The 12,913-nt window shown below is 38.5% G+C and overlaps 1 protein-coding gene across 7 annotated transcripts in view; it reads left to right on the top strand.

Annotated features, from left to right (window-relative positions):
• The window catches only part of LOC118177612 (zinc finger MYM-type protein 4-like), a 42,168-nt gene that overhangs the window by 22,947 nt on the left and 6,308 nt on the right, over positions 1 to 12,913 (top strand). For 5 of the 7 annotated variants that reach the window (XR_004755875.1, XM_035345462.1, XM_035345466.1 and 2 more), the window contains 16 exons: positions 125 to 275; positions 940 to 1,055; positions 1,182 to 1,454; positions 1,944 to 2,094; positions 2,346 to 2,518; positions 2,889 to 3,039; positions 3,823 to 3,963; positions 4,262 to 4,299; positions 5,465 to 5,609; positions 7,106 to 7,227; positions 7,567 to 7,738; positions 8,750 to 8,803; positions 8,910 to 9,089; positions 9,624 to 9,718; positions 10,242 to 10,413; positions 12,091 to 12,242. Coding sequence is in view for 6 of the 7 variants with exons in the window: in XM_035345462.1 (XP_035201353.1) it covers positions 125 to 275; positions 940 to 1,055; positions 1,182 to 1,454; positions 1,944 to 2,094; positions 2,346 to 2,518; positions 2,889 to 3,039; positions 3,823 to 3,963; positions 4,262 to 4,299; positions 5,465 to 5,609; positions 7,106 to 7,227; positions 7,567 to 7,738; positions 8,750 to 8,803; positions 8,910 to 9,089; positions 9,624 to 9,718; positions 10,242 to 10,413; positions 12,091 to 12,242 (2,286 nt within the window). In the remaining variant the exon portion in view is untranslated. The remainder of the gene's footprint in view (positions 1 to 124; positions 276 to 939; positions 1,056 to 1,181; positions 1,455 to 1,943; positions 2,095 to 2,345; positions 2,519 to 2,888; positions 3,040 to 3,822; positions 3,964 to 4,261; positions 4,300 to 5,464; positions 5,610 to 7,105; positions 7,228 to 7,566; positions 7,739 to 8,749; positions 8,804 to 8,909; positions 9,090 to 9,623; positions 9,719 to 10,241; positions 10,414 to 12,090; positions 12,243 to 12,913) is intronic. The other 2 variants (XM_035345463.1, XM_035345464.1) reach the window with 2 other exon arrangements.

Here is a 12,913-nt window from a genome sequence, read left to right as displayed (position 1 = left end):
CAGCTGTAACTTAAGTGCTGTTGCAAGTATGCTAGCTCTCATTTTTATAGACATTTTATGTGTTCATGATGAATTTCCTGTTTAAGAAACTTCAAATGAATGACCAACTTTACTGTTTCCACAGAAGTCGGCTAAAATTACACCTTGCACACTGTGTAAATCTCTGAGATCTTCGGCCGAGATGATAGAGAGCACAAATAACTTAGGAAAAACTGAACTGTTTTGCTCTGTTAACTGCTTGTCAGCATACAGAGTAAAAATGGTTACTTCTGCAGGTAACTTTATTCTTTTACTCTGTTAGAAGCATAATGTCCCATAGCTTATATCCAAACTTAATTTGTCTTGAAAGTAAGGCTTATATTTTTTGGGGGGATACAGAAAGTGATTTTTTTTTTATAAGGGAATGTGTTGAGATGAGAACATAAAGACTTGCTAACATAGATAAACCTAACAGTGACAACGTAGCCATTTTACTTTTGTTTTTATATCACATAAACATGATAATAAACCTTAATCTATTTTCTTCTCTTGTAAGTGAAGCTGGGGGTTTTACCAGCTAGACAAATCCACTTGTGTGGGCATAAGCCATACCATCACTCTGTGAATCTTCTGCCCCCGTTCTCCAGGGTGATTAGCTTAGCCATCTCTGCCTAATTTTGCTTTGAGCTAGGCAAACATATTCTCAGCTATTTTTCTTGTAAAATAGAAAAATGCATACTGACATCCTAGGGGATACTGGGAGATTAATTAAAGGATCTGGTAAGCAACAGGCACTGCAGTTGCAGTGTCTGCTTCTGAATCTGAAGAAACGTTGTCTTGTGCTTCTGTGTGTACCTGGACTTGTCATTCAGAATCTGTTTTTGTATGCACAGTGCAAAATTATCTGCAATATGACTCAGTGTTGCATAAATCACTTTTTCTTCTCTGTTTCACTCTCAGGTGTTCAAGTTCAGTGCAACAGCTGTAAAACTTCAGCAAACCCTCAGTATCACTTGGCTATGTCAGATGGGAGCATACGCAATTTTTGCAGCTACAGTTGTGTAGTAGCTTTTCAGGTGTGACATCTAGGATTTCTTCTTAGCTTAATAGAATTATAAATTGGTGGTATAAGTATCTGGGATGTCGGGTAAAACATGTAATATTGTAAAATAAGGCCTCTTTCTCAATTTGCTTTCCTGCAGAATTTGTTCAACAAGCCTGCAGGAATGAACTCCTCAGTCGTACCCCTATCGCAAGGTCAAGTCATTGTAAGCATTCCGTCGGGGGCAACAGTATCAGCAGGTGGCACCACCTCAACTGTGTCTCCCAGCTCCGTGAGCAGTTCAGCTGCAGCTGGTCTACAGAGGCTGGCTGCCCAGTCCCAGCAAGTCACTTTTGCCCGCACTGTTGTAAAACTCAGGTGTCAGCACTGTAACAGATTGTTTGCAACCAAACCAGAACTGCTTGACTACAAGGTAATAAAGACTAGGGCTTTTCAAGCTCATCTTTCTCAATCAGAAACACGAGAAATTGTAGTTTTTGTGCTATGGTCTGTCAGTACTGCTCTATTGCTTGCTATAACCTGCTATGGAGGAATTTGGTACTGATTTTAGTATCATTTAACCATTATCAAAATCAATACTGATACTCACACTTTGATCTGAAAAAACAGAAACAAAACAAACAAAAAACCACCATACCATTGCTTGGCTAGATAAGCACATTCCTGATTCTGGTCCAAGAGGTGATCCTTTTAATTCCTGGAGAAAGCACATCAGTGAGGGCTTCCTACAGAAAATGGCGCTGCCTTTGCTGAAAAGCTATATGAACTTACTTGCTAGTGCTGTCAATTGTTAATTTCCAAGGGCATAAATATGCTTCTGGGTTTTTATTAACTATTTAAACGTAATATCCAGGTTGTGAAACACTGAAACATTGAAACCAAAACATTCTGGCTGTTGCAGGGTAAAATGTTTCAGTTTTGTGGGAAGACCTGCTGTGATGAATATAAGAAGAGGAGCAGTGTAATAGCATTGTGTGAATACTGCAGAATTGAGAAGATTATCAAGGAGACAGTACGATTCTCAGGCATAGATAAGACATTCTGTAGTGAAGGTAAGAAAGGGTAAGACTGTCTCTCAGATAAACCAAGTCAAAAATGTCTGGTGATACTAAAAATACTAATCATTTAGGTATAAAAAATGGGTTTTAAGTCTGGAAACCTGTAACTTCATTCAGACGTCATTTTAATGGTGTATTTCAACCAATTATTACATACATAACTGAATTTCAGAACTAGAAGTGACCAACAAATATCATTTTGATACTGAAGGCTGCTTTTGTTGTTGTGCTGTTTTTTCTTCTAGGTTGTAAACTGCTCTATAAACATGACTTGGCGAAACGCTGGGGAAACCACTGTAAAATGTGCAGTTACTGTTTACAGACTTCCCCCAAACTGGTCCAGAATCACTTTGGGGGGAAAATGGAAGACTTTTGCTCAGAGGAGTGCATGTCTAAATTCACAGTTTTGTTTTACCAGGTAAGTAATATTCTCACATAGCATTCTCTGGAATATAAAATTGTTAGCAAAAGAATCTTTGAACGTTAGGAGCTGCATGAACTGCCTGTAGTTGACCTACCTGTATGTCCATAAAACATTCATGTGAGAGATGAGTAAATCTTTCTTAACTTCTGAGTACCAGTTTCCTATATAAAGAAAACCTAATACTGTTTGTGGAAAAAAAAACACACAGTGTTCTGCTGCTTTGTGTTATGCTATGAAAACGATGCACTCTTACAGATTTCTTTACCCTATTTATTTGCCGAGCAGGATATGAAGAGGTCTGTAGGCAGATACTCTTTGTTGCTTTTTACATGTGTTTGATTTCTCCCTCCCTCTGTTTTCCTAGATGGCAAAGTGTGATGGTTGTAAGAGGCAAGGTAAACTCAGCGAGTCCATGAAATGGCAAGGGGAGATAAAGCATTTTTGCAATTTGCTTTGTATTCTGATGTTCTGTAAACAACAAAATGCTTCTGACCCTCCACCCCCAAACAACACAGGTAAAACAGGATGTGAATGGTCTTACCTCTTGGTGTGTGATGGTGATAGGAACATTTTTTTAGAAACTCAATTCAGTGAAATTTTTAAGATATATCCTCTACTGGGGTGCATACCTGTTGTCACTGAATGGGCTCAGTTTTAGATATCTCTCTTTCTTCAAGTAGTTTCAAACTTCCACGGGTTTGAAGTGAGATTGCCCATAAAGAAAACCTATGCTTTGATTTTCAAGATTAAACATAAGCACTAACTTTTCAATCACTTTCAACACCTTTGTAAAACTGAGCTCCAGGCATCTCTCTGAACAGGAGGCTGCCAGGATAATGAAGTGCCTCAGAACACTATTTTTGATGAAATGTGATTATGGTGCTTTCAAATGGAAAGAAACTAAGAATTCCTCTGAGAGGCTCATAAAAATCACCTCATTCATTATGTGTTAGGATCTTGACTGTGTCCTATACTACAGATGTATGGTGCTGAGCACAGTGAGGCATCCACTTCTGTTGTCTCATGAGCGCTGCTGTAATACACATATTATTAGAGATACAAAACCGCTTTCATGCTGTGATGAACTTCTGAAATGTTTCAGTGACTGGAAAACAGCTTAAGTTTGCTTATGGAGCCAAGTCCTATTTAAACTGAAAACCTGCAGTTTGACACCTACGTACTCTTCTCATAAAGCAGGCTTTTTCATCTGGAGATGGAGGGCGGGTATTGTTTCTGAAATGCTGCTTTGTAAATTATGTGATTGCTTATTTTTGTTTTCTTCTGTTCGTTCTACCCAGCAAACCTTTCAATGGCACCAGCTTCCTCATCAGGCCCGCCTTCTTTGAGAAAGGACTCAACCCCTGTCATAGCAAATGTGGTGTCCCTTGCAAGCACCCCTGCTGCCCAGCCTACGGTTAACTCCAACAATGTTTTACAGGGTAGGACTACTGAATGTGATTTCTCTATTTTTAAATCTCTGTTCCTGGATGTTTATAGTTGTTCAGGGATCTTTTTCACTGAGGACAACAGCCACTTCTTCATTATGCTTCACATTGATACAGAAGGTTGTGGTTTTGTCCTTCCTCTCCCTACGTATAAACAATGACTTAAATTTATTTACATATACTGGGGAATAAGGCTTAAGGGGAATTCTTTTTCTTGACCTTGGCAGAGTATGGGTTGTGGTCCTTGACGATAAGTACACAGGCTAATCTTGTATGGTTTTCTTCTTCACAGGTGCAGTCCCTACCGTGACAGCAAAAATAATAGGAGATGTAAGTTTTACAAGAGACTCTTTTTCTCACTTTCGTCCAGATTGTATCAATAACAAGTAAAGTATCCAATAATTTAGCACCTTAATTTTGTAACTGCTTTTCCTCGTTGTGACTGAGATTTAAAATTTATCCAATTTGCAGATGTATTTTTTTAAAATGGATAAGACTCGTATGGTATAAAAGTCTTCTTGTGTCCATTGACAGAATGATTTGATGTTTTAAGACGAGGATTGTCCAATTGTGGCTCTTGAGATGACTATCTCTCGAGCAGTTTGTGTGTGGCTTCAGTATTTGAGGCTACCTTTTGTGGCCAGAAGTGGGATGTGATGCCACAGGAAGAAGGGAACCAGCATGGGCTGCTGGGGCTGACATTACCAAGCTCTTGCAGCTTAGCTGTTCTTCCCCACTCCCTCTCAGTATGGTAGTGGAGCTATGGGGAACCACTGTCACTTCTTATCTGTGAATAACTCCTAAAGTTCCAATTCTTGAGAGATTTTGCAACTCTCTTGGAATATATAATAAAATTTTTATTATATAGCTTTTTGTTTCTGGGAGATGGGCACCCTTACTTTTAGCTGAAAAGTCATTTATGGATTAGAGTATGAATTTCCCCTAATGAAGCGGATCCTGTTATATGAATGCACAACTGAGAATTACAGTTTGCAGGACATGAAATTAGTACAAGCATGAATAGTCAGTCTGTGTATAATCAGGAGGTGACACTGATATTGCTAGCGTTTGCGTTCATCTTTTATTTGTATTCTTTTTCAGTGGTTTTGCATAGATTTACTAAGAGTTTTTTTTGCATATTTCTATCACCAAATATTTAGTCATCAAAACTATCTTAAGACTTTTTTAGATCTTTACCATCAGTAAGATACTAAGATGAAAAGTTTATAGAGATTATCTGACTACAGAAACCAAACATTCTTGTAGATCTCTTCTCTGCACTGTTAGCAGCAACAACAACAAAAGCTCTTTTTACAATAGTTTTAAATGATCTTTTTTATCAACAAAGAGAGTTTTAAACTGTCTGACCTTTCATAGTAGAGAACAAATATTAATCTTACGAAAATACTGAAGACTTATGAAAATATGAAGATATCTTATGATATCTTACTAAAACCAGTGCTGACTCTGCCCTCATTTATATTTTTCCAAACAGGCCAGTACTCAGACAGATGCCCTAAAACTACCATCATCACAACCACCCAGGCTTCTAAAAAACAAAGCATTGTTGTGCAAGCCAATCACACAGACTAAGGCCACCTCGTGCAAACCTCATACACAAAACAAAGAATGCCAGACAGGTACGTATTTGATCTCCAACCCATTTTATATAAGTCTGTATTGCAGTTGTGAGAGTAAATGATTTAGGTAACAAAAATATTTTTTAATATGCTTTAAAACTTTAAATAGTTTTCAGGTTACCGTATGGTGTTTGCAAGTTGCAGTTTGCCTTACAGATGTAAAATATTTGCTCTTTGAAATTCTGAAAACTTCATGTGTGATCAAAGAATCACAGAATCATAGAATGGTTTGGGTCAGAAGGGACTTTAAAGATCATCTAGTTCCAACCCCACTGCCATGGGCAGGGACAATTCCCGCTAAAACAGGTTGCTCAAAGCTCCATCCACCCTGGCCTTGAACACTTCCGGGGATGGGGCATCCACAACTTCTCTGAGCAAACTTGTTCCAGTGCCTCATCACCCCCACAGTGAAGAATTTCCTCCTTAAATGTAATCTAAACCTACCCTCTTTTAATTTGAAGCCATTCCCCCTTGTCCTATCACTACACCCCCTGACAAAGAGTCCCTCCCCAGTTTTCCTGCAGGAGGGCCATCCGCTTTTAGGAAGGCCACTGTAAGTCTCCCTGGAGCCTTCTCTTCTCCAGGCTGAACAACCCCAACTCCCTCTGCCTGTCTTCGCAGGAGAGGCGCTCCAGCCCCTTGGTCATCTTTGTAGCCCTCCTCTGGATTTGTTCTAGTGATGAATCTTGAGATTGGCTTTAACTCATCTTTAGTATTCTGCAGTCAACTGTGGAGAATGAAGGGTGACAGTTAAGTGATGTGCAAAAGGCTATGGAGGGAACTTGTTTTTCTCGGGAGATAATTTGTGAGTTCTTAACTCCTCCAGCTCAAGCCACAAGAGCAGACTCATTTTCATGAAGTGTGTGATGTCTCAAAGACTGGTATAATTCTCACTTTCTTTTAATTATTAGATACAGATAATAAGAACTTCTGAAATTAACTCACTAGCTCTAAGATCATTTCATTAGATTTACATTTACCCTAAGATCTCTCTGTGGCCAGGAGAAAACTGAAGCACTTCCAAAGGCTATTATGTAGTCAAGACTGCTATCGAGGAGTGCTTATTTCATCATTGCCAATATAAGAGGAGCTCGGAGTATCGAGTCTTGATGTAAACATCTCAGTGGGAGAGATGAAGCTAAGTGGGAAGACTGTTCTTGTTTTTAATGGTACCTTTGTATGGTCTTCTAGGTAGCTGAGCAATAATTGCAATAGCACACCATTTACTTGGATGCAGACCTTAGTATTTATTTCCTCTCTCTTCCCTTCCAGCATTCATGTATATGGTCACAGTGCTGTTTATTTCCAAATTCTAGTATTAATACTTGTTACAACAGTGCTAAAGTGAAAGATGACTCTGAACAAAGATGTGGTACTGTGCCCACTGAGTTACAAGCAGAAGTCACCAGTAGTGGAGCTCCAAACAATTATAATGGACACTGAAGTGTACTGGATGGTCATATGGTCAAACCATTTTTGTTTTGTTTTTAACATAACAGAAGAAGAAGAAGTTCAACCCCAAATCATTGTGGTACCTGTTCCTGTACCAGTGTTTGTGCCAGTACCCCTTCACCTCTACACTCAGTACACACCAGTTCCGCTTGGGATGCCAGTACCTGTAAGTTATACTCATGTTCACTGGAGAACTGGTTTACAGTCTTGGTTCTGAACAGGGCATAGAGCAGTGTCGTTGGATTTTGTGATTAGTCATTCAAGTGGTATTTGGAGTCCTTGAAGCCATTTCTTTCCTTATCACATCGTGCATAAAGCATCGTCACACAGAAACACCAATTAGTAGGGTTTTTGCAGAAAAGAAAAAGATTACCAGTCTGGATTTATTTAAATTATATATAGTCCTAAAACATAAGTAAAATTAAATGAGAAGAACCTCCCTTGTGTGTTTGTTGTTCCCTTTCATCCCCAAACAAGATCTAACAATTTCTGCATGTCTGTGTAGGTACCAGTTCCAATGCTTTTCCCGACTACCCTGGATAATGCTGATAAAATCATTGAAAGTATTCAGGATATCAAGGAAAAGATTCCCACAAATCCATTTGAAGCTGATCTCCTTCAGATGGCAGAAATGATTGCAGAAGATGAGGAGAAAGAAAAAACACACTCTCATGGTGGTATGTGGTGTTTTTAAAAGGAAACTAAATTTAGTGTGATGGATGTTCTCACAACATGAAAAATAGATAGAGAAATAGATGTAGAGACTATACTGGCTGCTTCTGAAGTGTTCGTGCCTTGTTGTATGGTCCTGTTGTCCTACCAACATTTATTTACACAATGACTATTCATGCAGGTGAAGTTCCTACCTAGAGAACTTATGTCAATACTTATGTCATGACTCAGTGATTTTTATTATTCTTTTAAAAGCTAAACTGCATATATGGAGATAATTTGGAGATAATCTATATAAATATTCTATTCTTTTTTTCTTCTAAGAATCGTTTACTCTTCTTCCATAGTCCCATCTCAAGTGCTGGTTATTACTAGCACCTTCCTGAAGCTTTTGTAATTTCACAGAGGTTTCTCATTCAATTTTCAATAGAGCTATGCTTAGCACAGAACCCAAGTTAGACACTGAGCAGTACTTTAAATGTCTTTGCATTCCCTTTCCCGGATCCTAGGTGCTGATTTGACTTACGTTGACAGTAGCAGGTTACTAGCAGTAGTAATCTCCAGATCAGTTCATCATGCGCTAGCAGAAGAAGGAGTCAAAATCAAGAAGGCAGAGCTGCTGCTTTACACGAGTATTTTCCTGACAAGCTTTTTATAGTGGATTCTTGGAGGGTGATGCAAGTTAGAATGTGTTGGATAGTGATCATCCCGTGTAATAACAGTGGAGCAAGACAAAAAAGAAATGAACAAAATACCCTGTTTGTCTACAGATGACTCCAATAACAAACGTGGAGGGATGGAAGCATTTAGAAAAGCAAACATGGGTTAATTCTGCATTTCTGTTTTTCTAGAACAGCATGACCTAGGTAGGGAGCTGGTACAAGAACTATATTGAAGGTGTACCATTTTTGGAAGTACTATGACTTAATATGTTTATTTTTTGGCATTCAAAATTTTGTATTAGTTATGTAAGCTGTCGATCATTTGTAGATACGTATTTCCTTCTTTTTCTAAAGGATCTCAAACATCTGAGCATGAGCTCTTTTTGGACCCCAAGATATTTGAGAAAGGTCAGTTGGATTTTTTTGCAAAAGGACTTTGATCCTGCTATAGCTTCTCTTTTTTTTGTCTGTCCTTTCTTATAGCACGTGGTATATCTGATCACTCTCATTACAGACCAAGGTAGCACTTACAGTGGAGATCTAGAATCAGAAGCGGTGTCCACTCCACACAGCTGGGAGGATGAGTTAAATCACTATGCCTTACGATCGAATGCCCTGCCGGAACCAGATCCAGAAGTGAAGCAGTTCTCCAAAGGTGATGTGGAACAGGACCTGGAGGCAGATTTTCCATCAGGTCTGTATAATGTAAAGAAAAATGCATCATTGTATAAAAGTACACACAACTTTCTGAGTAAGCATTGTGGCAGTAGTCTGCTTCTGAAGGGCGTATGTTTTCATTTTGTAAAACCGGGTATTTGAAGCAGCAGTAATCTATCAGCTCTACAAAAAGTTACTGTGTTTTTGAAATATTACTGGTATCTTTAAAGACAGCATTCTACAGAACCACCCACAGGATTGGCAGGTAGTCTTGCTTGACTTCTTTGAATTATCACTTCTGTGTCCCTGGGTATAATCCATATTAGTGGCGCAGAAGAATATAAGTTTGCCTGAATAAATACATCCACTACTTGGGGGGACTTCTTTCCGCTTATGAAAATCTATTTACACAGAAAGTATGTTTATTGCCTGATTATTCAAGCATAAAGCATTGTTTGAATTATAGATGTAATTGGCATCTTTAGGGTATTCAGTAGTATTTAAGTGATGCTTCTACTTGGGCATGTTAAATCATACAATTAAATTCTTAATGGTGTTGATTTGACTTCAGACTCATTTGACCCTCTCAGTAAAGGACTGGGTTTGCAGTCACGTTCACGAGCAAGACGGAGACATAGAGATGGCTTCCCACAGCCAAAAAGACGGGTAAGAAAGTACTTGCGGACTTTTTATTATGTGCATGCTTATTCTCAGAAGTAAAAAATATGCTCTAGGGTGAAAATGAGAATTTGATTTAACTGCTGTATATTTTTTTCTCCTGTTTTGCTACATTATATAACGTTTTCTTTTCTCCTCTACAATTAGGTAGAATAAATGTTTTCTGTTTTCTTTTTGGTGCAGAACATTTAAAGAAGTTTATCGTTTCAGAAACTGCAAAAGTTTTTCAGGAGTGTAATAATCTACAGGAAAGAAGCAATTTTTCTTGTGTAGAGGAATGTATTTCTGTGCATATTTATCACAGTGAGAATTACTATAATTTGTTACACCTTTTCTGTACAGTGTTGCTAATACTTGTGCAGATATTAAAAAATACATTTACATTCTGGTTCTGTCAGCAGGATTTTATTATGTCGGTATACTGCTCTTTTTATGTGATTTCAGATTAAGTTTGCATAGATGAAATACTTACTCAGCTTTTATTTGCTTTGCTTTGTTTGTTTTCCTGTAGGGACGGAAGAAGTCTGTAGTTGCTGTAGAGCCCCGCAATCTGATGCAGGGCTCCTACCCAGGTTGCTCTGTTTCTGGGATGACCCTAAAGTATATGTACGGGGTAAATGCCTGGAAGAACTGGGTCCAATGGAAAAACGCACAGGAGGAACAAGGGGACCTGAAGTTCGCAGGTGAACTTTTTCTCCATCTGTGGAAACAGAAATAATTAGTTGAACAGCTCTTGGCATCGTACGTTTCTCAAGAAAAAATTAGGATTAGTTAGCGAGTTTTAAAATGACCATGAGTGGATAAAAGATTTTACGGCGTATTATGTTATGCCTGCCTTTTCTTGTGTTTAAAAATCTCAGCTATTAAATTCTAAATTGCTCTGTTTCCTATTAAAAGAGGCTTTAAAAGTATCAGATTTCTTTTCAACATTATGTTAGTCTTTCAACCTGCCCTTTCTGTTCATTTGCATGCAGTTTTTCCTCATTTCTAGAACAGATGTTTTATGCAGCTGCAAAGCCTTTACTGCTCTATTACCAGGCAGTTACAGGCATTACAGTTCTAAGCTGACTGCACTAACTTGGCCCCATCTTTTTCATATGTAGCTAACACATTCACAAAGTATTTGTCAGCATAACGGTTTGCTTTAAAAAACTGTATACCAGTCTTAAAGTCTAATACCTTATTTCCAGGTTTGCAGATGGAAGCAAACCTTCCAAAAGTGTGCCCGTTCTGTGTTGCACCCTGCCTACAAATAACTTTAGAAGGCATTAATTGTTCCTGGTGTCTCACAAGAGTGATAGATAATGACAGTATAAATGTCTCTTTTGTTTGTTTTTCTAATTACAGATTTTTTTTTTAATTATATTTTTTACAAAAGCACAGCAGTCCTGGGGTTTGGCATTGTCTAACTCCCCTTTTCCCTGGTCTCAGATGTCTTACATGTTTGCACTGAGCGTTTTGTGGGCAAGTTTTCAGAGTGCAGCAGGGAATTTGAGTTAGGATTGTAATTGAGCTTTCTGGGGACAGTTTAGAAGAGAGCAAATAATATTAAATACTTCTGCAATGTAAAGAACTAAGCATGGCAAAGCTTATGTAAGAAGGATCCCAAAGGGGAAATGAGCTCTGCGTTTTCCTCTCTTATTTGGAATTTTTGTTGTCATTACATGAGAACAGCTGGTTTTTGTTTCCCAGAAGAAGAGCAATTGCATGAATTACTATCTGCTTCTCCTGGCTAATGAAAGAAAGATTACAGACAGTTCCAGGAAGCTATAACAACCCCCACGAAGAGGTTCCCTGTTCAGTCCCAAGCAGTCACTTGCACAAGGTGTGGAGCAGCCATGCCTAGTAATTTCACTGCGGATTCTTTGCTCGATTCCCTGCTGGGTCTGCTTCCCTTTCTGAATCCCATGGCCCTTCAAACTCTTCATTTCTTCTCCCTTTAAGGATTCAAATACGCTGTTTTCAACTCATGTCCAGAACTACTAGGAAATACTCCAAGATCTTTTTCTCACTCATGATTCCCCTGAGTCCAGCTATAAAGGTGAAGCTGATTTTATCAGCTACATCTCCAGCCTGCGTACATGTTACCATTGCCATGCCACACCTTTGGGTTCAGTGAATTTAACTGAACATTTAAATGTCTTAACTTTAAATACCTGCAGTCTTACTACTCAGTTACTGGCTATACAGACTGCTGGTTTTTATTTTTTATTGGCCAAATAGCCATTTAATTGTTAGCAAACAGATAGGAAATAGTTGACACATTTAGTCAGACAGGGAACATTGTGTTTGAGATAGATTATGTAAAGATTTAATGAACTGAATTAAGTTAATTTTCACAATAATTTTCTCCACGACAGTTCGTCCTGTGAAAGTCAAGGAGGACATTCTCTCATGCACTTTTGCTGAACTGAGTTTTGGCTTGTGCCAGTTTATTCAAGAGGTGCGGAGACCAAATGGAGAAAAATATGATCCTGACAGTATCTTATACCTGTGCCTTGGAATTCAGCAGGTAACTCAGAGAATTAGGATATTGCTGAGAACATCGAAACTTTTGGTGTTTTTTTATGCTTCGTATCCACAGTCCCAAGTAGCTGCTTGTTTTTTGTAGAGTCGAGAATGTATCTGTTTTGTGCTTCATTCTTAGTTTGTCTTAATCTCTTATTTGGCTAATTGGTCTGGACCTTATTTTGATCGGAGTAAATAGGCCTCTTCTGTACTTGGGAGTATGGTGTGGAGGGCTAGGTGTTTTTACCTAGATAGAAAGCTTTAGGTTTGGTACCTTACTTATGCTTTTCATAGGACAGATTTGTAGAAACCTGAGGCTCCTCAGAAGAATTGGCTATGTAATTAATTGGTTTAGATCTAAAATAGCTTGCACGATGCTATTCAATACATGGGTTTACATGGAAGAGATACCCCGCAAAGGCTGTGCTCATTCAGTGGCTCCTTCAATGGGAATAATGGCATTGTACTTAATGAATCCTGAGAGCAATGTAAAGAGTCCTTGCTACCTGCCCGCAGGTAGTTTGAAACAGCTGCAGAACAAATCCAGGATAATATTATCTTGAAAACTCAATATCCCAGTTCAGTATACTACTGTTAGGGTCATTTTGTTGTTGTTAGAATAGCCTGCTTGTTCCTTTCCTTAAACAGTCACTTGGAGATAAAGAATCAAATGCT

Source organism: Oxyura jamaicensis, chromosome 23 (assembly GCF_011077185.1).
Source record: "Oxyura jamaicensis isolate SHBP4307 breed ruddy duck chromosome 23, BPBGC_Ojam_1.0, whole genome shotgun sequence".
Classification (NCBI taxonomy): domain Eukaryota; kingdom Metazoa; phylum Chordata; class Aves; order Anseriformes; family Anatidae; genus Oxyura; species Oxyura jamaicensis.
Note: the sequence above shows the minus strand (reverse complement) of the source record. Positions and strands in the feature narration are given on the sequence as shown.